The 24366-nt window shown below is 47.0% G+C and overlaps 1 protein-coding gene across 2 annotated transcripts in view; it reads right to left on the minus strand.

Moving 5' to 3' along the window:
- Window positions 1-19008: 19008 nt before the first annotated feature.
- Window positions 19009-24366, minus strand: part of HAPLN3 (hyaluronan and proteoglycan link protein 3) — a 72935-nt gene continuing 67577 nt past the window's right edge. For both annotated transcript variants that reach the window (XM_086958128.1, XM_086958126.1), the window contains exons 4-5: window positions 20468-20770; window positions 19009-19444 (exon numbers count right to left, since the gene is read on the minus strand). In XM_086958128.1, the coding sequence (XP_086814254.1) occupies window positions 19161-19444; window positions 20468-20770 (587 nt within the window). In that variant the 3' untranslated portion in view covers window positions 19009-19160. The remainder of the gene's footprint in view (window positions 19445-20467; window positions 20771-24366) is intronic.

Raw genomic sequence — 24366 nt, forward strand, 5'->3', positions numbered from 1 at the left:
ACCGACCCCCTGGACCACGCACGCAATTCTGCGAGGACATCGCCGACTTCATCAGCCCGCATGCCCTCCCCTCCGCTGACTACATCCTCCTGGGAGACCTCAACTTCCATCTGGAGAACAACAACGACCACAACACCAGCACCCTGCTCGACAACCTCGCCAACCTGGGACTCAAGCAACTGGTGTCCACCCCCACCCACCTCGCCGGACACACACTCGACGCCGTCTTCTCATCCAGCACAGACATCGACTTCAGCCACGCCACAGAGCTTCAATGGACGGACCACAGCTGCGTCCACTTCACCTTCAAGAGAACGACGACCCACCAACACCAGCAACACACCGCCCGCAGAAGCTGGAACAAGATCACAACAGACCAGCTCGCCACCTCCCTGAGCCAACACCCTCCTGCCAGCTCAGCGAACCCCAGCCAGGCCGCCGAGAACATCACGAAGTGGATCAGCAACTGCGCAGACGAGCTCGCCCCGCTGAGGACCCCGCCTAGCAGACCCGGCAGCAAGAAGGCCCCATGGTTCACCGACGAACTCAAGAGCTCCAAGAAGAACTGCCGAGCCCTCGAGAAAGTCTGGAAAAGGGAACCGACACCGGACAACAGGACCTCCTACAAACTTGCCACCCGGAAACACCACCAGCTGATCCGCGCCGCCAAGAGAACAGCATTCAAGGACCGGTTGGACAACAACGCACACAACAGCAAGGAACTCTTCAACATCGTGAAAGAGCTCTCCAACCCCAGCGCAGGAAACAACGACATCACCCCATCGCAAGACCTCTGCAACTCCCTCGCCTCATACTTCCACAACAAGATCACGGACATACACAGCAGCTTCAACAACCAACCAACGCACACCACGACCGACCAGCCACCCCCCCCCACCACCACCCTCCACGCCTGGACCCCGATCAGCACCGAAGACACCATCCGCACGATGAACTCCATCCACTCCGGATCACCAACCGACCCCTGCCCTCACCACATCTTCAACAAGGCCGACGCTGTCATCGCACCCCACCTGCGAGACATCATCAACACATCCTTCGACACCGCCATCTTCCCCGAAAGCTGGAAACACGCCGAACTCAGCGCTCTACTCAAGAAACCAACAGCGGACCCCACCGACCTCAAGAATTACCGCCCCATCTCGCTTCTCCCGTTTCCAGCCAAAGTCATCGAGAAGACCGTCAACAAGCAGATGGCCGCCTTCCTCGAGACGAATGGATCCCTCGACCCCTCACAGTCCGGCTTCCGAGCCAAACACAGCACCGAGACCGCCCTCATCGCCGCCACCGATGGCATCCGAGCCCTGATGGACAACGGAGAAACAGCGGCCCTCATCCTCCTAGACCTCTCCGCGGCATTCGACACGGTCTGCCACCGCACCCTAATACAGCGCCTCAGCAACATCGGAATCCAGGACAAGGCGCTGGAATGGATCAGCTCCTTCCTCGACAGAAGAACACAGCGAGTCCGCCTACCACCGCACAAGTCAGAGGCCTCCGAAGTCATCTGCGGCGTCCCCCAAGGTTCATCCCTGAGCCCCACCCTCTTCAACGTCTACATGAGCCCCCTCGCGGCCATCGTACGCAAACACCACCTCAGCATCATCTCCTACGCCGACGACACCCAGCTGATCCTCTCCCTGACCAACGACCCCGCCGCCGCCAGAGCCAACCTACACGAAGGGATGAGAGAGGTTGCCGAGTGGATGACGACCAGCCGCCTGAAACTGAACTCGGACAAGACGGAGGTCCTCATCCTGGGCTCCTCACCCTCCGCCTGGGACGACTCCTGGTGGCCTCCCGCCCTGGGCACCGCACCCAAACCGACAGACCATGCACGAAACCTGGGCTTCATCCTGGACTCCTCCCTCTCCATGACCAGGCAAGTCAACAGCGTCTCCTCGGCGTGCTTCAACATCCTACGCATGCTACGGAAGATCTTCTGGTGGATCCCCACAGAGACCAGGAAGACCGTCACCCAGGCCCTCGTCACCAGCCGACTGGACTACGGCAACGCCCTCTACGCCGGGACCACCGCCAAGCTCCAGAAGAGGCTCCAGCGGATCCAAAACGCCTCAGCCAGACTCATCCTCGACATCCCACGATCCAGCCACATCTCCGGACATCTGAGAGACCTCCACTGGCTCCCCATCAACAAGAGAATCACCTTCCGCCTCCTCACCCACGCACACAAAGCCCTACACGACCAAGGCCCGAGCTACCTCAACAGCCGAGTCAACTTCTACGCTCCCAAACGCCACCTCCGATCAGCCAACCACGCCCTCGCCGCCGTCCCCCGCATCCGAAGAGCGACTACAGGAGGAAGGTCCTTCTCCTACCTGGCCGCCAAGACCTGGAACTCCCTCCCGCCCGACCTGCGCCTGACCCAAGACCACCTCTCCTTCAGGAAGAAGCTGAAGACCTGGCTGTTCGAGCAGTAGCGGCACCCCCCCCCCCCCCCCAAGCGCCTTGAGACCCTACGGGTATGTAGCGCTTTACAAGTGTCACTGATTGATTGATTGATTGATTACAAAGGGGGAACATCCTTTACAACGGAACCGTTACAACGCGGTACCGTTACAACGCAGGATTTACAATGAAAGTCGTTACAACGACTTTCGCTGGAGGGCGCTCTAGGATAAGGGATAGTGTAATTTACTATCCAACACCTTCCCTACTATCCACGGGGACTGGAGTTGGAATAGTAAATTAAACTATTCACTATCTACCGCCCCCCAACGCAAGTCAGTCAAATTGTCAGATTGTTTCACTTTCAATGCTCTATATTGGGAGCAGCGAGATCAAAATGTTTGACAGGACCAAAAGCTCCCTGCACCAAAATAATTAATTTGTTTTTCAGCCTTTTTAGCAGTAGATGGTGGGGCACAAGCATACCTAGGCTGCAGGGACTATGGCCCACTAAAGGGGCACACTGCAAAAGACCAATTGCAGTGGGGTTGTGGCGGGCGCTCACAGCCCTGTGGCCCGCCTCGGCTACAGTGGGGGTTAGCCATTTAGAGAGGGAAACGGGCCCAGAAGTTCGATCCTGACTACGGCCAGCAGCTGTGGGGGCTGGAAGCCTATAAATCTCAAAATGCAGCTCATAATGCAAAATTCAGACAGACATTTTTTATTCCGGTTACCTTTATCGAATTTCAGAAGTAAGGGTTAGGTATACTGGGGCAAAGACATAACAATTCCGACTGATATCTCCACACCAAATTCGAGGCATCAGAAGTAAGAGTCCCAGGAATGGGCAATAACACATGTGCACTGGAGTGGCAGATCCTTTAACGCGAGTGGCTTCATGGTTCTGGAAGCTTTACCCCAGGCCATATCCATCTCTCAGGTGCAGGTTAAAAGTATCCTAGGACCCGCATGTAGGTTTACCTGGTGGGAAAATGCATCAAGGTCAATCAACCCTATATCCCTGCACATTTCTTGGGTGAGGGAACACTGGCCAATCAGAATTGGCCTGGTCTGCCTAGTGTACTACTTCAGCCAACACAGAATAAGGGGCTATAATATTAGAGTTGAAAATGTCTTTTGTCAATTAAAGTCATAATAACAATATGATGGGCTTCATTTACAGTGTGGTGGAGCCGGAGTACCACAGTACATTGGCAGTGCCTCTGCCTTGCTAACCTTGGGGTTTCCCCACTCTATTTAGAGTCAGAGGCAACACTCTGCTTACACCAGCATGGCCTCCACTGGCTGTGCTGATTAAATCCATGGACCTGATGGTCTGTCCAGTACTTGGAAGGCCACCATCACTATTACTCACAATTTAAGTGATACGTAAAACACACGATGGCCTCCAAACTCAGGCCTTTGTCATGAAGGCTTTGCAACACATTTACGCAGCCACTGCATCACTGTTCGTGACGCAGCGGTGGCGCAAACAATGCGCCGCATCTAGGCAGATTCCTCATGCATTGCTGGAGTTGAATCATGCTTGTGACACAACTTCAGCAATGCATGACTTTTGCGCCAACAGATACGTCAGGATTCCTGATGTATCTATCATTCCGTGAGACATAGAGCACCATAAATTAAATATGACACATCCATCGTGTCGCAGAAAGGGCACAGTGATAACTGTTGCATTGCTATTTTGTTGCAGGGCTGCAACACTTTTCATAAATGAGGCCCTCAGAGTAAAAGTTATCTATCTGTCTGGACCATTGCTTTATTTTCTCTTCGAGAAACAATTCCCTACGTTAATTTTTGAGAAAAAAGACTTTGAAGAATGAGTGTATCCACTGACCTGGCAGGGCGTTCACTGGGTCTAAAGGACCCCCAAGTCTTTTTTCACTGAAATGGCACCTACTACAATCAATAATACAAAGTAGAAAACACCTGGTGGCTTTATACCACATCAGAGTGTACTTGTGAATGCAAGTATTGCACTTTTCTTCAAGGGAGTACGTGCAGGATTGTATGCAGGGACAGAATGGAAACCAATATCAGCCCTGGCAAAAATGTTCGAGCCAGCCCTTGCTCTAGCTCTTTCTTTTTCACTCTCTCTTTCTCATTTACTCTCGCTCTCTCTCGTTCTTTTTGCTTGCTGTCTCTGCTGCCAAAAATCCGAAATAATGGAGACAGAGACAGTTGGTCTTCAATAACCAGCGGGAAATGGTGCCGATGAAATACATTGCCAATCCTTCCCTAATTGTGTAGATTCAAAAGCACACTGAAAATGTTGTTCAGATGTGGGTTTTTCAAGCTATAAAAACTCCCTTTCAATGTTGCACACAGGACAGTACGTTTTAGAGTTGCTTGAGAGGAAAAACACACGTTCCTTTCAGCCTTCAAGCTGCCTAATTAACGTTTGAAGAAACAGTGACATCTTGTGTTAGCGAACCTGTAGGTGAACCTTTTTTGGTCAGCTGTTTGCCCAGCTCCTTTGCTGCCCATGGGATGGGTTTCACAGCCTCCTCTGTGGCGGGCTTTCTTTCATCGGTTTGGCAGCTGCACTTTCCTTTACAGAGACGAGTCTGTTGACGCCCAAGGCCTGTGGCTCCTGCTCAAAGTGTGCTTTTACTTTCCCAAAACCTGAGTGCCTCCTATCATACGGGTATAAAGGTAATCTCTGAAAAATGTAGTTAGTTTAATTTAACATGGGCAAGTTTTTCATCTAAAATCGCGGTACAGCTTAAAGGAGATGATTATTACCCATAAAGCTCTTCTTTTAAAGTTACGTGTACATCAGTGTGGTTTTTTTTAGTAATCTAGCCTAATCTAGGAGTTTATAAACCACAGCAATCAACCAAAAGGTGGTCCTTATGGTAAGGATCACAGACAAGACTGAAACAGGGGCCTCTAAGAACATAAATTAATCGTGTCTTCAGGGCTTCGCTATGAACTAGGGGGCTTATTTACAAGCCCCTTGCGCCACTTTTGCGGCATTTTTAACATGGGAAAAGTGACGTGCGGGTGGCGCAAGGGGCTTGTAAATAAACCCCTAGGTTCCAGATGTACGGTAGCATTATATTGCCCTTGTGGCACGTGAGATGTTGCAAGGTCAACGCAAAGCTAAGACCTGAATTACCCAGCAATGCGAGCCCACCTTGCGCGGCCCTGCGTTGCTTGGTAAATCTGGGGTAACACAAGGCACTGCATGTCACTTCTCTGCATTACTCTGCCCTGGGAAAGCGTTCCATGGGTGGCGTATGGGTGTTTCCACACATCCATCTACGGATTTTGCCACATTCCCAAAATTTACCAATACTGGGAGATGCAACAATGAAAAATATCTTTATTTCTCCTTGTGTTGTTTCCTCTTTCGAAGTGTGCTGCATTCTCCAGCTCACTTACTTAGAAAGAGGAAAAAGCCTCAAAGCAACTGCAGTCCGTGCAGGTAACAGCGGCGGGTGGTGGGGCCATGTAAGGGGGGATTTCGAGGGACGATGCCGAGGGAAAATTAAATAAATAATTAATTTTCCTTTAGCATCGTCCCTCGAAATCCCCTCTTACACGGCCCCAACGCCCCACCGCTGTTTCCTGCATGGACCGCTGCTGCCACACAGGATTGGTTTTGTGCAGGAATGTTCCCCTTCACAAAAACAATCCTGCATGCAGCTAAGGCACCCTTGTACCATGGCGCAAGGGTGTTTTGTCTTGGAGCTAGTTAGCAGATTGTGCGCCAGTGCAAGTAGAGAGCAGGAATATGGCACATGTTTGGAAATATACTGCCCTCTACCGCTAACGTAGCGCAGCGATGCATGAAAGATTGATAAATCAGGCCCCTGATGATTGTGAATCAAATGAAGCACAGAGAGTAGAGAATTCCAATATTTGACAGCAAACAATGGGAAGCAGTCTCGGATGGGGGCAGGAAATAGGCACCGGGTAACAAAAACGAAGTGGACCCCATTAGTAAATTACAAAGCTAAAAATGTGGCCTATGTTTGCAAGTTGGTGCAGTTTTGAACTTGTAAACTGTATGTGTTTTGTAAGGTGCGAAAGACTGCATGGAAGTGAGCTTGCAGCAGGCAATATTTGTTGTAATATCAGGGAAATCATTAGTAAAAACCCACCCAGCAGAGCACAACAGTCCCCACACTTACCTATGGGATCAGCCCTTGGAGGCAGCCTCATTGCCCTACATTCCAGTCCAAAGATTCACAATATCTGAATTAATCACAGATTCTTAATTTCATGTGAAAACAACCAAATTTGAAAAGAAAAGATGTGCAAGAGAGTAAACTTCATATATATCGATTTTTTATTTTCACAAATTAGAATTATTTTGTTATGATTGATCTTGAAGTATCAATCTAATTGTCCTGTCCCAAACGCTATTTTACATGGCCCCGCCCCACCCTTCTCGTCCTGAGGAAGACTCGCAGGCAAGGCAAAAACACCTTACATGCCACAAGTCGAGTCGAAACGTCGACAACATTTCAAGAGCCTGGACCCTTTCTTTGCCCCCCTTTGTACTGCTATTGCGTGCCACAGATGAATACAATCTGTGATTGTATCTTAAATTGTAAATAGACCATGTAAAATAGCGTTTGGGACAGGACAATTAGATTGATACTTCAAGATCAATCATAACAAAATAATTCTAATTTTGCTCTCTACCCTTCACTGTTGGAAATATTTTTTCCTCACCTACTTCATTTCTAGCACTACTTTTTCTTGCACGTTCTCTATTTCCCTTACTCACTATTGCAGCAACCACTGAATGTAGAAAAGACAATTTTTAAGAAAAAATCATTTGTGAAAATAAAAAGTCGATATATATGAAGTTTACTCTCTTGCACATTTTTTCTTTTCAAATTTGGTAGTTTTCACATGAAATTAAGTGATTAATTCAGATATTGTGAATCTTTGGTTTGAGGACCACTGTTTTTCTATATCGTATGCTACCCAGGTCCCCAAATTTGTAACGGGTTTTCCCCTTACCTATACTGGCTACATTCCAGTCCGACCTCCTGACCAATCCAGTTGATGGTGGTGAATAGTCAAAAGTTTAGAAGTTAATAGGCTAAGAGAGCTGGCAGGGAGATAAGATATTCACTAGCATGAAGAATTTGATCAGGGATACTTATGGTAGATCAAAGACAGTCATATGAAAAAAAACACTTAGAAATAAGAAGCAAAGAAATCCTGAATTCGGAGACCTGTGCTCGATGGTATAGGAGAAAAATGAGTCTCACTGCAGAAATAGGTATCCTTTGAAGGTGAGCAAGAAGGAAGCCGGTAAGGCACTAGTACAAAGAGGTACTGTAGTCAAGGTCAAATATAATGATCCCCTGGACCACTGTGATCGAGGCGGCTGGAAGGAAAGGCACAGGAAGGCTCGTGTTAGCTGTTATTATGGGTGACAGAGATGTGGAGTTGTGCATGGTGATTTCATGTTATTGTATGTTACGTTATTGTCATTGATCTGCCTCTTGACACAGAAGGTCAGCCTTCTGTTTTTTAACTCACTATTATGGGAATGAAGGATCAAACGTGCTTTGTTAATGAAATATCAAGGAATGGATATTATTCTTTTTTTCAAGCATAATTTCTTCTATTTACTTTCTGTCTAGCATTCTTCTCCCTGTTTGCTTTGAATGAAGGAATCACCTCCATGTGATCAGAATAAAATACAGGCGTGACCACATAATTGCACAACACTATACCTCCTTTGCAAAAGCCGATAAATCTATGTAAGTTCAGATTTCATTTTGGAGCAACCCCTGCCTCCCACATTCATCAGGCTTCTGCAGAGGTAACGAGCCGCCATGACTCCTGGTGGGTACCAACTGGGGGGTATGCTGCTTCCAATGGGCTGCTAGTCTTATGCCAAAGGTCTTAAACCTTGCTCTTGGTCTTAGGAGCCTCGCTCCTACAGTCAAATAGCTCCATTCTCATGCCACACTCCCTCTTGCGGTACAAAAGGGGGTGGTGATGGACGGAGCATCTGAATCAATCAAACACTCACACCCAGTCAAAAGATCTTGAGATCTTGGTTTAATCCATCACCGTTCTTTAGCCCACTCTGCCACCCCAGTTCAGACATGGCTATATGCAAATCAGTTTGACCCTGTGCCTCATGAGAACAGTCCAGCCCGAACTGCCAAGCCATGTTTTCCCTGGACCGGAAACAAGCTTCCGAGGACCGGTTTCTGGCATTCCAGCCGTCTTCAGCCCGGCTTGCTTGAATCCAGTGGCAAAGTGAGCAAGGGACTCACATCTGAGCAATTGTCACCCGAGTGAGACCGGCATGCTCAGACGTGAGTCCTGTGCTCTCCATGCCACTGGAATCAAGCTATTCAGGCTGATGAGGGCTGAAAGCCCGAAACCGGTCCTTGGATGCTTGTTTCCAGTCCAGGGAGGACCTGGCTTGGCAGTTCGGGCTGGACTGTTTCCATGGGGCACAGGGTCAAGACTGATTTGCATATGGCTGGGTTCAAACTGGAATGGCATGGTGAGCAAAAAAACGATGGATTTAGGCCCAGATCTCTGTACTGGGGTGAATGTATGACATTGTTCTGCATTCTGTCCATCACCTGTTGTTTTTTGCATTTGTCACCCCGAGTGAGACGGGTATGCTCAGACGTGAGTCCCGTGCACTCCATGCCACTGGAATCAAGCTATCCAGGCTGATGAGGGCTGAAAGCCCGAAACCGGTCCTTGGATGCTTGTTTCCAGTCCAGGGAGGACCTGGCTTGGCAGTTCGGGCTGGACTGTTCCCATGGGGCACAGGGTCAAGACTGATTTGCATATGGCTGGGTTCAAACTGGAATGGCATGGTGAACAAAAAAACGATGGATTTAGGCCCAGATCTCTGTACTGGGGTGAATGTTTGACATTGTTCTGCATTCTGTCCATCACCTGTTGTTTTTTGCATTTGTCACCCCGAGTGAGACAGGTATGCTCAGACGTGAGTCCTGTGCTCTCCATGCCACTGGAATCAAGCTATCCAGGCTGATGAGGGCTGAAAGCCTGAAACCGGTCCTTGGATGCTTGTTTCCAGTCCAGGGAGGACCTGGCTTGGCAGTTCGGGCTGGACTGTTCCCATGGGGCACAGGGTTAAGACTGATTTGCATATGGCTGAGTTCAAACTGGAATGGCATGGTGAGCCAAAAAACGATGTATTTAGGCCCAGATCTCTGTACTGGGGTGAATGTATGACATTGTTCTGCATTCTGTCCATCACCTGTTGTTTTTTGCATTTGACACTCCCTCTTGCAGCACAAAGGACTGCTCCCATTGGGCATGTTAGGACCATGGCAGTGGAAGTCATTCTGTTGCCATTTTAGTGCACTGCACACCACACCCTCGCTCTTATTGGCTGGACCTACTGTGTGTCTCCAGCCTTCCAGCACCAGATCTTCTATTCACGAGGTTTTTGTGTCATTCGGCCATTGCAATCCTCTCAGCGTTGGTGCCTACACCTCTCCTGCTCCCGTTAATCACCTCCAACTTAAGGGTTCTTGGCTGCCTCCATCCCAGAGTGCATGTTCTTCATTGAACTTCCACCATGGCCTTGCCTCTGTGGGTGGATATCAGCCTCTGGGGCAAATTAGCAAGGGGAAGTATCGCCGCTTTTTCAGCGAATTGTGCAGAGAATGCGCCGATACTTCTAGAGCCCTTTCCACAAGGGCATTTAACGCCTGGCTCAAGCCCACTTTGCGTGTCGGCGACAAACATCGCTAATGACATGCAAAGTGTGCGTTCCCACGTCCACCCACATGTAAAATGTGGTTGTAGGTGGGAACACCCTATTACCAAGGCAGGCGTGGGAGAGGCAGACCTGTGATAAACTCATTTATCGCAGGTCTCCCAACGCCTGCTCTGACAAGGTGTTAGGGCATTGATAACATGGGGGTATGGATCATAACGCTGATTCCACCCCCCCATATTATCAATGCACACATTAGCGCATGTTGTTTTCATGCGCTAATGTGCCATATCGCCGACTATCGCCGGATTTAATTTCGCCTACGTGATGCGCATTGACAATTGCGCGCTATCACGGTGAAAAAATCCAGCGATAGCCGGTGATATGGGAATGTGCGTTGTGCGTTTTCTAACGCACTTCTAGGTAATATGCCCCTCTGTTCTCAGGATAGGATTCCTTCACGCCTAAAACACCTTGCACATCAGAAGGCATCCTTCCCAATGAACACAGTCTGGCCGTATTTCGCCAGGGGTCTGAAGAGGGGAAAGCTCCACAGGACAGCATGGAATGTGACCCTGCTTTAGAAGGGTGATCAATAAGGCCTTTTCTTAGGACCCATTCGTTTGAGAAGACCACAACAGAAGGAGTGTTTTCTTTTTCTTTGACTGACAAAGAAAGTGGGAGATGTAGTCTTCTGGTATAAAAAGGTTAAGCCTTATCTGTTATGTTGCTCTATCTAGATCTTTAGCAGGACTGAGAAAGTCACCTCTCTCAGGGGTTCGATGATTGTGCTGTAGCCTATCGGGAGCTGTCTGGGATAAAATGGACTCCTTGACTAGATATCAGCTCCCAGCTAAGGAAGGAAGACACCTGCCCTGCAAGATGTGTGATAAATGGGTGAAGAAACCTGCCTGAGGCATCAGCCTTGGGTTATCCCTCTGGATTGCTTATGGCTGGTCTTTCATAACCCAAATCGCCTTTGTCTTACCTTCTCATGTAGAGAATTGTGACTTTCAATAATGTACTATGTGACTGCTCTTCTTGTTTCCCTTTAAGCCAGCATATGCATATATTACGCAGAGTTATTTGTGTAACTTTAAATCACTGCGGCAGTCCAGATCTTGCTTTCCTGTTATTGACACTTAATTACTGTCTTTCTTTGGCTGAAGCTGCATTGCTAGAAGTATAATTGTTTAAGTATATTCATGGAAGTGTGCAATTTAATAGGAAGCTTATTTGTTGTCTAGGGGCTGTGGGATAAGAAATATCTACACAACTTTTTCTTTTTATTGTGCTGTGCTGCTCGAGCGGCCAAAGCATTGTTTTTTTTTTTTATTTTATTGTGGCCCTTATTTTCAAGAAAGCCAGTGAAGTATTAAAAGGACAGGGAAGTGCAGTCTTTTGTGACTTTGGTTTGATACACTGACTGCTGGTTTCTGGAGTTTTGCAAGTCTGTCAGTAGTTTCGCAGCAAGGTGGGGGATTGTACATTGCAGGGGCCAGCTCTGGTGCACCAAACGGCTTGAGTGATGGTAGCTAGGGCGTTTTCTTCCAGCACTAAATGATAAATGTCTACCTGGTTACAGTGGTAACCAGCGATCTGTGTAGAATTCGCTGATCTGTATGAGGAGATGAAAGTGCCTTTAAAGAAGACCCTGTAAGTGCTGTCTGTCATCAATTATATCAGTTTGTGACTAGATTATTGGAGGACAGATGCTCAGACCAAAAAGTTCTGGATACCATACTCGCTGTGGCCAATCAGAGGTCATCTAGGATGACTTGGGCAAAGGGATTTTCAGATCTTCTTCAGAACTTGGAGCCAGCGTGGTATCGGTGGGAAGGCATACAGGAGTCCCAAGTTCCACTCTAGGTGGAATGTTCCCATAGCGAGAGGCGCCTTGAAAACTCCAATGTACAGAACTGCTGACATTGCACATTCTGGAAGTGGAAAATAGATTGAGCCATGGTTCTCTCCATCCATAGAAGACACCTTGCACCAACTCCCTGTGTAACTGCCACTCATGATTCACTAGGTGTCCACAACTGAGCTTGACATCCCTGGCATTCAAAGATCCTGCCAGGTGGTTCACCACCAGGAAAATCCCCTGATAGTCCGTCCATTTCCAGAGGTGTATTGCCTCCTGGCACAGGGTTCAGGACCCCACACCACCCTGCTTGTTGCAATTCCACATGGCAGAGGGGCTGTCCATAAGCACCTGGGTGGCTTTGTGTGGCTTCATAAATCTTTACGAGAGTCCTGCGTTACACATGTACCACTTTACGTGGGAGAAATATGATGGCGGGCTCTCATAAATAAGCCCACCAGTGCATGATAAGTACAAAAAATTGTGCAAAGGAGGTAATAAGCAAAGGAAGCAGCGGCGAAATTACAACATAATTTCTTAATAGAGTCCAGTGATATGTATTCCAAAGCAAAAGTTCTCATGTATCAGTAAATTATTTGACTGTAAAAAGTCTCTCAGCAATGTCTTTATGCTGAATGGGTTTGTTAGACATGGCATATTTGGCGTATTTTTCACCTGTCTTTTTCCTTCTGACCTTCTGTTTTTGACTGTGTGCTGCTTTTTGTTTTTGCTGGTTTTAGAACTCTGGGCACTTTACCATTGTTGATCAGTGCTAAAATGCATGTGCTCCCTGTATAAATTGTAAATCACCCCGATTCCTGAGCAGTGAGTCTCCAATGTATAAAGCACCTGCTCCAACTTCGACGCAGGTCCTGCTGTGCTGCTGTAGACATTGATGCATCACCTGCCACGCAGCTGGGAAATTGACACAGCGCCTGTTTTGCCACCGCTGCATCGACCCAGCACATCCACCTGTGAGCCAAGTTTTTCATCAACTTAGCCTAGCAGTAAGGAACCGAGGCCGCGTGTCTGGAGATCGATGCATCACCTCCTCTCGACTAAGGAATCAACACATTGCTCCCACTGACCATAAGGAATCGAAGCATCACCTCCTCTGCACCGCAGCATGGTTTGACGCACCACCTCCCCTGGCAGTAAGGAATTGACGCATCGTCTCCCCTGGGAGTAAGGAATCGACATATTGCCTGTTTTCATCTCTGATTTAGACGCATCCCAGGTAGGTTGTGCTAAAAGTACTGCATCTGTTGTTTCCTATTGACTGAACTGTTTACAACCTTTTAAAAGTGACATCTTTGTGTATGTTGGATTTTGTCATTTTGGTCTTGTTTTTATCAGATAAATATTGGCTATTTTTCTAAACAGGTGTGGTGTCCATTTGTAGTTTTTTCACTGTGTTACTGTGTGTGTTTTTTACAAATGCTTTACACATTGCCTCTTTGTGCCAAGCTACCAAGGGGGTGAGCAGGCATTATCTCAGCTGTATAATCCCCTTACCCTGACTAAAATAAGGGTTCCTACTTGGACAGGGTGCAAGCTACTGCCAACTAGAGACCCCCATTTCTAACAGTTGTGAACGGGGTTTCGACATTCACAGATTTATTGGATCATCAAGACAAAATAGATAATACCTGAGGATGCAAATTGTAAAACAGTTGGGCTTTTAAAATGGAAGGATACAATTAAATCAAGATGACTGTTGAATGGATGGCTGCACGGAGTGTCACTAAGTGGTATAGCATGCATCTAATTCTGAGGAATCAGAAAGAGGAATAGGCGCTAGTGGCAGTAAGGTTATGAAAGTTTTGCGGTAGGCACCATCATTAATTGTAATCGTCCCAGGTAGAAATAAACAGTCTCGTATGGCTTTCTTCAAAATCCAAGCCCACACTTGAATAGCACATTTTATTATCGCAGAGTAAGTAGTGCAGCAATTTACCACCCAACTACGTGGATCTGCATCTTCCAACAGATTGTAGCAGAGTACCAGTTAATCCAACCCTCTATTTTTGTATTTTGTAGCTCCAAATCCTTGTGGAAGCATATTTTGCCTTCTGTATCATTGGGCCTTGATTGCCCAGGTGGGTCGTGGTTAGCACACTGAGTACATTTGATTAACTGAATGATCCTTCTCTTCAGCAGGAACAGCTTTCCATTGCAATGAAACTACATAAACCTGACGCAGGTTTCATGTGGTGCAGGGCTTCACAACGTGACGCAACTTCCTAGATCCTTCACATTGTAAATAAGTCACAACGCAGCAGCGTCACAAAAGTGACGCAACGGCAGCATAAAAGTATTGCATGGGGCTTGTAAATCTGCCCCTAAGTCTAGGTTTTAATTACCAACAGCGTCAAGTCTTAGGAGAAACTAAGGGCCCCATTAGGATGTCGGGCGGATCGCCACCCCCATGCAGGCGGTGGCGATCCACCCGACATCCTTCCCCGCCCGCCACCCATTTCCCCCCGCCATAAATGTAAATGTAAATGTACATGTATTTATATAGCGCAAATCGCCCACATCGCAGGCATCTATGCGCTTGCTTAGGGAACCCGTCCTGGTATTCCCCTGTGAGATACCCCGGCAGGGTATCCACAAGGTGAAAGCCAGGCATCCCGCCGCGAGGGGCCGTATTACTATGGCGGGGGGACCGTGGAATATGGAAAGGTCATCTGCTGCTTTTCCGCCCGGTCAACGAGTTGACCGGGCGGAAAAGGGTTTTATATGGTGGTGTGTCTGTTAGACACCGCAATCCATATTAGGATGTGGGAGGGAACATGCTTTTCCGTGGCGTTGCCACCACGGAAAGGCATGCAGGAATGTCTTGTGGGGGCCCGTTGCGGGACCCCAGGGACTCTGGGGGTGGGGTGTGCACATGAGGGGTACCTATAATACCCCCCCTGCACTTCACTGTACAACGGGGCAGGCACCGCACGGTGCCTGTCACGTTGTGCATTGAAGTGCGCAATGTGCATTTTTAACATTGCGGTGGGCAGTGCTTTCACCACCACCCAACGCAATGTTAAAAATGTGGGATGTGCCCGCCAGTGTGGCCCCCACGGGACCGCCGCCCTTATGGCGGGCGGTCCCGTTTTATGTCGGGATGGCGGGCAGACAAAGTCCGCCCGCCGTCCTAACGGGGCCCTAAATATTTTAAGAATCAATGTCTCTTCCAAAGGCTTATGTTTAATCTGGTTATAAATGTTTTGAAGAAAGCAAGAAGGCAAATGGGGATGTCTGCACAATTTTCACACAAATTCACTTCATTAAAATATATGTGAACTTTTTCTTTGATGGGTGTAGGAAGGGCAAGTGGGAGAATCATTTTGCAATTCTCTTTCTTTCTTACCGACTTCTATTCTTGTATATTTCATGACCTTCTTATTTATGCTTTGTGCATCATTCCAGTGACTCAGGAAATTGTGTTCTTATTGCTTTATCCAAGGCCAAACACAATGTTAGTATAACAATCTCCAAATTAAACCATAGAAGTGATTGCTAACAATAACGTAGTTAATAACGCTTTCATTGCATATACTCACACCTCAAACAACTTTTAAAATGCATGAGAAGAATATAGCAAAAGTCTAAAGGAGAATTTTCTCGAGTGTTTTATTTGATAACTATTTCATAAAAAAGATTTTACAGAATTTGACATTAACATTGAAATGAGTAGAACAACACGCACAGAAGTTATAAAAGACAAGATAATATTTACATATAAAATATAATAGCACGATTTTTCTTTATATTACAAATATATGCTCACTTTGGAATCCGTAAAAACACTTGAAGGTCCTGCAAAAGGAGGAAAGAATGGTGTGATGGGCATGTAAATACAAGCTTTTTCCGGGTCTAGACCTGACATGTCTTTTGTTTTGGTGACAGAAATCAGCAACACGATAATTCTCGTGCCCTCGACACATAAGGTGGCCATAGGCTTTATTTTTAAGGGACCTTAAAAGGACTACAATTTTTAAAAATAAAGTTAAGATAAAAGAGACCATGGGGCAGATTTACAATAAGTGGCGCATCCCTGCATATCAGCAGGGATGCGCCACTTATTGTGCGCCTTGCCTCCGCCACCATGGATGCGCTGCATTTATAATGCGGCGCACCATGGAGCAAAAACGGCACGGATGCGTCACGCATCTGTGCCGTAAAAGTGACGCATTGCTAGACTTACGTCGCAAGCGCGACGCAGCTCCAGCAATGCTCTAGGGGGGCTTATTCTTACAATGCTGCGTCAATCCTTACGCCCCCCCCCCCACCCCCTGCGTCAGAACGCCTCTTTCTGACGCAGGACTTTACAACGTGATGCATCACCCAGATGCGTCAAGTTCTAAATATCCCGCACCATGGCGCATCTTTTGCGCTGCTGCTGCGTCACAAAAGTGATGCAACGGCGGAGTAAAAGAGGCGCAAGGGGCTTGTAGATCTGCCCCCTTATTTCTGACTGTCAGATTTTCTTTGTGAAAACAATGCAGAGTGCATATCAGGGAGTAGTATGTATCACCTCATTAGCTCATAGAGAATGCCAGCATCGATGCCTCCAGCTGGTACTTGATCGAAACATTAGCACAGACGTCTTCTTGCCGTTTCCCGTGTGCCTGGTTGGAGGCACAGGGCGGATGTTGACACAGCGTCCTAGTAGTTGCACTGGCTTGCTTGCTCATCTTCCACTTGCTATCTTCTCCTTGGACCACACCATGGCTAGACCCATGTCCTAGCTTTATAAGCTAGCTGTTCTGTCTCGGGAGCAAAAGCTAAAACTTCAGCTGAGCTTCAGTGGCATCAACACCACCTGATAAATAATCCCTGTCAGGGCTACTGCATTCGAAGCTCGTCTAATCTGAGCCTCTTGTGTATATTTTTATACCGAAATTCACAGTAAATTACTCAAGTCTTACTGAAAATGTTCAAAACCTGCTGGTGTAGCTTCTGCTAGGCCCTGGGTTTAATAGTGTAAGTGTTTTATCTTTGATAAAAGGCTATTGTCATATTGCGGAATGCCCTTTATTCTATTTGAACCTTCAAAGCTGGTGTTAGGACATGATGTCTTACCTTCGACTGCTCTGAGGCAGATCCCCCTTTTTAACAGTAAATTATTTTTGTGAAGAACTATATCTAAGGTGCTTTTCTGTCTGCTGAAGGTCTCCAGGCAGTGCCCTGGGTGCTGAAGCTCGACCAACACATTTCTCCAGGCTGAAACTGGAAATTACGAATCAGTTCTGGTTCTGCACATTTACAGCTCTGAGTATTATATATCAGTTGCATCTTTATGTCAGGCAACGTGGGCCGATTTCCATGTCATGTTCTGTATTATGCACAAGATGTTAAAACCTGTATTATGTTGGACTGGTGGCCAATACAGGTCATTAAGATTCGATGTGCTGTAACCATTGTTTATGAGAATGGCTTGTCTCGTAAACACGTGCAAGAGCAGAAGGAATGAGTGTGCTTTTGTTGAACTTGTAACTTGACTGTCATTACAGTTTGTTCAATTGGAGACAGCTTGTGTTAGCATTTGCTATCTGTAACTGTTGATTGCTCTAATGAAAACATAGGCATAAGCAATATTTTTCAAATGTTATACTTCTGAGGCAGAACCTATCCTAACTTAAGCTAAATAACAGTATAGGGGCGGATATCGAAGGAGCTTGAGTCCAAAAGCAGGGTCAGTGCATTTCTTGAGTTGTTTCAGATAGATAACAGTTCGCCAATTCGATTTTCTACTTGATTTCTTTTCTTGGGTTCCCCTAGCTTCTCATTCCATGAACTATTGTGAGATGGAAACCACTGTTAGTGACAGTGGGGAGTGGGAAATGCCTAGAAGTGGTCATTGCATCGGGAAGGCATGAAAACATAAAATGTGTTTTCACTCCATATCACCATGATCTGATTGTGTCTTATTTTTGGGGTGAAACCTATAGGGCGGACTGGCAACACGTAATGCTTTCTTGCGTTTGCTTTGAGTGGTGACTGGCTAATTTGAATTCTTCATGCCATTTTCACAGTTTTTTAAGGACAAATGTCCAAGTAATCCAGGCAGGTGCAATTTTCAGACCCATTACATATAGTGTGGTGTTTGCATTTATTAGCTGCCTATTAAGCAGTGTTATCACATCTGTGCACCCTATGTGCATTTGACTCTTCGCAACTCTGCCCACCTTTCTACCCGTGTCAGGGGTTAGTGCTTACTACCCGACAGAGAGCGGAGAGCAGGCTCTGTCCCTGTCCATTGGAATCAGTGGCACACAGACACAGAGCCGGAAAGTAAATGTAAGTAGTAACATGGGATCAGGTCTCTCCAATAGACCGCTGCACCGCAGGAGGAAATACAACTATTCAGTTATAATACGACACCTCCACACCAGTGACACGTGAGATTGCAACACTGCTGCCAAGAAATAGAGCAACACGTCTTACACTTCACAGCCAACCGGGGAAGGGAGAGTTCAAGCAATATTCCAGAATCCACGTCAATGGATCTCAACAGACCTCTACGCCAGTAGTACGCAGTAGAGGGCGCGGTAATGACAAGATATGCCAATGCCAACAAAGATGCAATAGGTCACGATGCAAAAGAGAAACAAGACTACAGCATACATGAAATATTTAGCCAGAAAGATGTGTGCTTGTGGAGTGCCCTGTTAACTCCATATGTTCTGCAACCAGATAATGTATGAAGAAAACAGCTTTTGGACTCAATCTTTGGTGGGATTAACTTTTACAAACCTATTATCAAAGTTAAATGGCTGACTTTCATCAGGCAACTTACAGAGCTCTTAGGTCAACGACGTCGCTGCACTTTCTCAGCACTCCCTCTTCTATGTTATTAAAAAAAACAAATGCAATCGCCCTTTGACACCAAGCCAAATGTTATATATAGATAATTTTAAATTATTAAATATTAAATTGGGAGGTGGTGAGATAATATTTAGATTGCCTGAAACCTTCAAATGTGCTCTATATGTATCTTTGCTCTTTGTGGTGTAGTGTGGTCTCGTCCGTTCTAAAAGCCCTCCAAATTGACACTGAATGCTTTCATTTAAAGTGACAAACTATTTGAATATCTTGTGACCATGCCTAATAAAGCGGTATTCATGAAGGAAAATGTTCGCATAGAGGAGGCATTTAGCTCCTCTTATAGCAAAATACCCCAAACTTGTGCTGTTTATTCAGGAAACCAAAGCTCCTAACCCCTGGCTCTGAGGGTCCGCAGTTTGGACGCGGAGTGGCGATTGGGTACCGCACACTGGCGTCTGCCAGCCAAGCTGCATCACAGCGATCCAGGTTGGCAAACTTCCAGGCAGCATAAAGTTGGCCAACCTTGGCGATTTCTGCTCCATCCTCTTGACACGCAGTCTTAGCCTCCTCAAAGTTCAGTTTATCAGGGTGCTCCAAGTAGTACACCTTCCCTACAAATCCAAAAAGAAAGAAGATGCTGTATGAACAAATCAAATACTATGCGGGGGGGCTAATAGAAAAAGTGCAGTCATTTTTCCTTAAGTCAGCCTATATCATTATCCCACTCATCATTCCTTCGGCATTTGTTCCCACTTAATTGGTTCATAGGAGGAAATAATTAAAAGAAAAGTCAGGGAAGGAATGGAAGGCACTGTCAGCTGAGAGTCTACTGCTCATGCGCAGGCGCGCAACGCCCATTGGGTTCAAAGGGCTTCAATCCCTACCACCCCCCACCCGGCTGTGCGTCAGCCCGGCTGAGACAGCTTCACAGGCACACACACAGCTGCACCCGAGTACTTCACAGGTCTTTAAAAGACCATTTACTTGCTAACGAGGTTTTGTTGTGTTTTCACCCCTTCTTAGAGTCCCTGCATCTCCACTCTACATATTGCTGGAAGAAACAGCCCCCCCCCCCCCGAAATTTTTAGTAGGACCTCCCCCACCCCCAGCGCCCTCCACAAGAAATGAAGGTTTGCATCTGGGTATACTTCAGTATCAGAAATCAGGTCCTGGGGTGAACACGCAGATTGGGGTATGAGGCTCAAGGTTAAGTTTAAAGGGTTGTTGACCTTTGATCCTAGGCAATGAGCAGATGGTTTTCCATCAGCTGGAAGCATGGGTCATGACCTCGTCTGTTTTCCGCCCAGCCTCTCTCACTGCGAGCCCAGGGGCACAGACATGACAAGCAAGAATGAGCTGTGTTCAGTCTGGTCTGGGTGACGTCATACTTAGCGGTGCTGCCTCCAGAGCTGTTCCATGCTCATCACCTCGCAACAGATTTCCAAAGCTGACCTGCCCAGTAAACTGAGATGTGAACTGCTGATGCCTGGTCGTTTCAGGACTGAGGCTCCACTGAGCTCAGACTGCATAACTGTAAGTGGCTGCAGCGGTTAACCCAGACGAAGAAGTAACAGCTTGAGATTGCTAAACCTAAGGTTACAATGGACACGTGACCGGAAGTCAACCTGCCTTACCTTTCAGCGAGGAGGAGAAGCAGAAAACATCAAATTGGTGGAGTTGCTTGTGCCGCTCTCCGTAGCTTCGGACTCCAGGAGCCATGGCCTTTCCGCCACAGGGCTCACGGGACACGGTGATTGGATATTGTACAGTGCCGTCCAGCACCCAGCCAGCGTTGCACCAGTCCAGGCCATCCTCCCAGGCCTGGAAGAGCTGATCAAACGACGCCATCATGGCGTCCTGACCCTCACAGGCTTTTTTGGCTTCGTGGTAGTTCAGTTTGTAGCGTCCGTGGTGCGGCTGGTATGGGAACACAACACCTGAAAAGAAAAAACACACACTGATTGCCCCACAGTTCGTGATGCAAGAGTTTGAGACAAGGAAAAGGCAACCAAAATGTCCTACTTGGTGTGATGGAACTCAGTGCCTCATACTCATATTGAAGATGAGGTTCTTTCAAAACAGACCCCTCTACAGTATGGTGTCCCATAGGGATCTTCCTTAAGCCCCACCATGTTCAACATCTACATGCGGCCCCTTGCGGACATTGTGCTTCCCTAGGGGGTCCAGCTGGTCACTTATGCTGACTATACCCAGTTGGTGGTGTCCCTCAGCCAACATGATATGAATGACAAGAACCTGACTTCTTGCCTGGTAAATGTAGTTGAGTGGATGGACTCGTCCTTCCTCAAACTTAATGGCTCCAAGACGGAAGTCATGATGCTAGGACATGCAGCTCCCCCCAACTTAGATCCATATTGGCCCAGTTGTCTAGGCCCCCCCCTTTACCAAAGAAACAAATTAAGAGTCTGGGTGTATGGTTGGACTCTAATCTTACTTTCTCTGTACAATCGCGCAAAGTGGCTGCTACCTGCTATGACCTGATCAGATTGATGAGGAAGATCTTGCCACTCCTTCCCTTTGACGCTAGACCTCTGCTGGTGCAAGCCCTTATTCTATCGCGACTTGATTATGCCAGTGCGATCTCCTTGGGTGCTCCACAGGAGACTTTCAAGATCTTACAAGTTGTTTAGAACTGTGCTGCTCGACTTCTAAGGAATGTTCCGAGGCGCACCTCAGCTAAGTCAGCACTCTGACAGTTGCACTGGCTTCCAGTGCAACAAAGAATTTGGTTTAAGGCCATGTGTACCGTGCACAAATCCATTACCGGCAACGGACCCTCCATGATCCTACCGATGATTCAACTGTATCAGGTCTCTCGGATACTTAGATCCAATAATAAAAAGTTTCTGACAGTTCCTAGGATCCATCGGGCACGTATGGGTGGCCGACGATTCACGCTTCATGCGGCAAAACTATGGAACCGGCACCCCGATTCCGTTCGCCTTGAACCTAATTATCTCCACTTCAGAAAATTGCTGAAGACCTTTCTCTTCCCATGAGTAGCGGGAAAGTTCTAGCTGTCCTAAATTCGCTGGGATGCCCCAGGGTAGACATGCGCTATAGAAATGCGTATTCATTCATTCATACTCAGTTCTATCGAATCCTTGCTAGCGAGTTACCACTGCGGTGTGGTACGTGTGTCAGGTGGACGGCCCCCACCGGTAATCTCAACAATAAATAAATATGCGGAGGATGTGCTAACAGTAATTGACATATTACTGCCTGCTGAAACAAGTGAATAATACAAAACCATACAGGGGAAAGCTGCAGGTAACTATGACATACATTGTGTAGCTCAGACTCCAGGGCGGTAGAGTGGAGTAAAGCACGACAGATTTTCCATCTGGATATTCCCCAAAATCGGCCATGAATCAATCAATGGAGATTTTAAAACTTGAATGTCCATACTGGGCACTTAAAACGTGAATTCAACATCTTTCTGTTGATGCCATGGAGCAAGTCCTGCCTTTCCCATTGGGCAACTTACAGAGCTCTCAGGTCAACAACGTTTGCTGCTCACCCTATGTGTGAAGGGTATGCCAGATGTGGGTACCGTGCTCACAACGCCACTGGAGTTAAGCTATCCTGGCTGATGAAGGCTGATAGCCAGAAACCGGTCCTAGGATGCTTAATTCCGGTCCAGGGAAGACATGGCTTGGCAGTTTGGTCTGGACTGTTCCCATGAGGCACAGGGTCAGGGTCAAGACTGATTTGCATATTGCCATGTCTGAACTGGGGTGGCTTGGCACGCAAAATAACGATGGATTAAACCCAGATCTGTGACTGGGGTGAATGTTTTGCCATTGTGCAACATTCCGTCCATCATATTGTGTGTTTTGCTTTCCCACTGGTTGCCAGGATTAGGTAGTCAATGTATGCAGCAGGGGAATGTTAATAAGAGCTATATGGACCACTTTGTTGTAAAATCATATCCTCTAAAATGTTGTTTGTGCAGTATAAAGCTGTCACTCTGATTCATGTGCCTGTGCCCAAAAAACTGCTGCATTGTGACTGTCTGTTTGAAGTGCTCCCCAGATTTCTGCCACTGTAGCCCCCTCCTTCCTCTATTCCTTGTGCTGCTCAACCTCGATCCTCGCCTCCCCACCATGTTATCAAGCCAACGCTACTTCCCTTTGGCCCCCTCCCCTTGTCGTACCCCAATTGTATATTCTAAATCCCTCCTCTTTTAAATAGCTGCACGCTAGTCATATACATACAAGTCTCAACTGCATCAAAGGGGGTGTATTTACGCAATGTTTGCTCGGGATACAATTGCAGTTTAGGAATGGAACATGAACACGTGCAGTGTGTGCAAATGTATGAATCCAACGAATGCAGTTCGTGCTACACACTCTTCAATGGCTATCATCGGGCGCTCTGGATTGTCACAAGGCGTCAGCGTCATGCATCCCCCTCAAGGTTCGACATGCTGCCAGCACTCCTTACCTCGCCCCAAAACGGGAAAAGCTGGGGGAAAGGGTGGGGGGAGGCACCTCGGAAACTCAAACTTTCAAAATGGAGGGCACCATGGCACAATCCTTCAATGGGACTGTGACTAGAATTTGGAGCTCTCGGCTTTAGATCTTACCTTTCTGGTCACCTTCAAAGACAACCCTACTCGTTGCAACCTTTATTTTCTGTTTCACTCACAACGTTAGACTGTTCTCTTTACCCTGCCTCCCTTTCTTCTCCACTGTTTTCTCTTACCAATTGGATTTTTTTCTTCCGTTTTTGCCTAACTCGCTCCTTAGCTATTTGCCTATGGACTCCTTTTTTTTTGCATCTCACCTTTTCTCTGTTGCTTTATACTTCCAAATCCCGAATTTGAGTTGAAGTCTTGAATTCAGCTCCCAGCCTTATAACACACTCCCTCTTGCTTTCCCTGTTCTGTCATGTCTTGCTACTTGTACAAGTCCCCTTTTTTGATGATTCTGACATTTTCTAGTTGTATTATGACATCTTCTTCTGTAAAACACTCTATCTTTCGAGCATATTTGCGCTCTGTGTAACTGCTGCAGCCAGACCTGGGCAGCTATTTCAAATGTATTAGGATCAGGCCCGGTTCCAGGAATTTTCATCTGGATGGGCATAGGTTTTTTTTTTTGGTGGGCCAATGTGTGTCCAATTTTTGACAGTTCTTTAAGATAGCCTACAACCTCAAGGTTTACTTCATATCTTTTTCCAAACAGGCATACAGAGCGTCTAGAGAGTTATTTAAGAGTAAGAGCGGATGTCTATACTCAACAGCCCAACTCTTATAATTTCCAGCAGGCTATGCTTTAGCATCAGCACCAGGATTCCAAGCAGACTGTAATAGTAGTTCAAGGTTAAAGAGGTCCCTTTTACCATAACTAAGCCTTGACATTTCCCACTAGGAAGGCTGGCCTGAAATCTTCATCTGGGCTTGAGCCTTTAAGCGTGCCTCAGCTTGAGGTCCTGTTGGAAATTTGAGCCCCCAATAAGCCAAGCTAGTATGTACCTTCTGAGTGCCACCCTCAATCTAATCGGTATG

Source organism: Lissotriton vulgaris, chromosome 2_1, assembly GCF_964263255.1.
Source record: "Lissotriton vulgaris chromosome 2_1, aLisVul1.2, whole genome shotgun sequence".
NCBI classification, from domain to species: Eukaryota; Metazoa; Chordata; class Amphibia; order Caudata; family Salamandridae; genus Lissotriton; species Lissotriton vulgaris.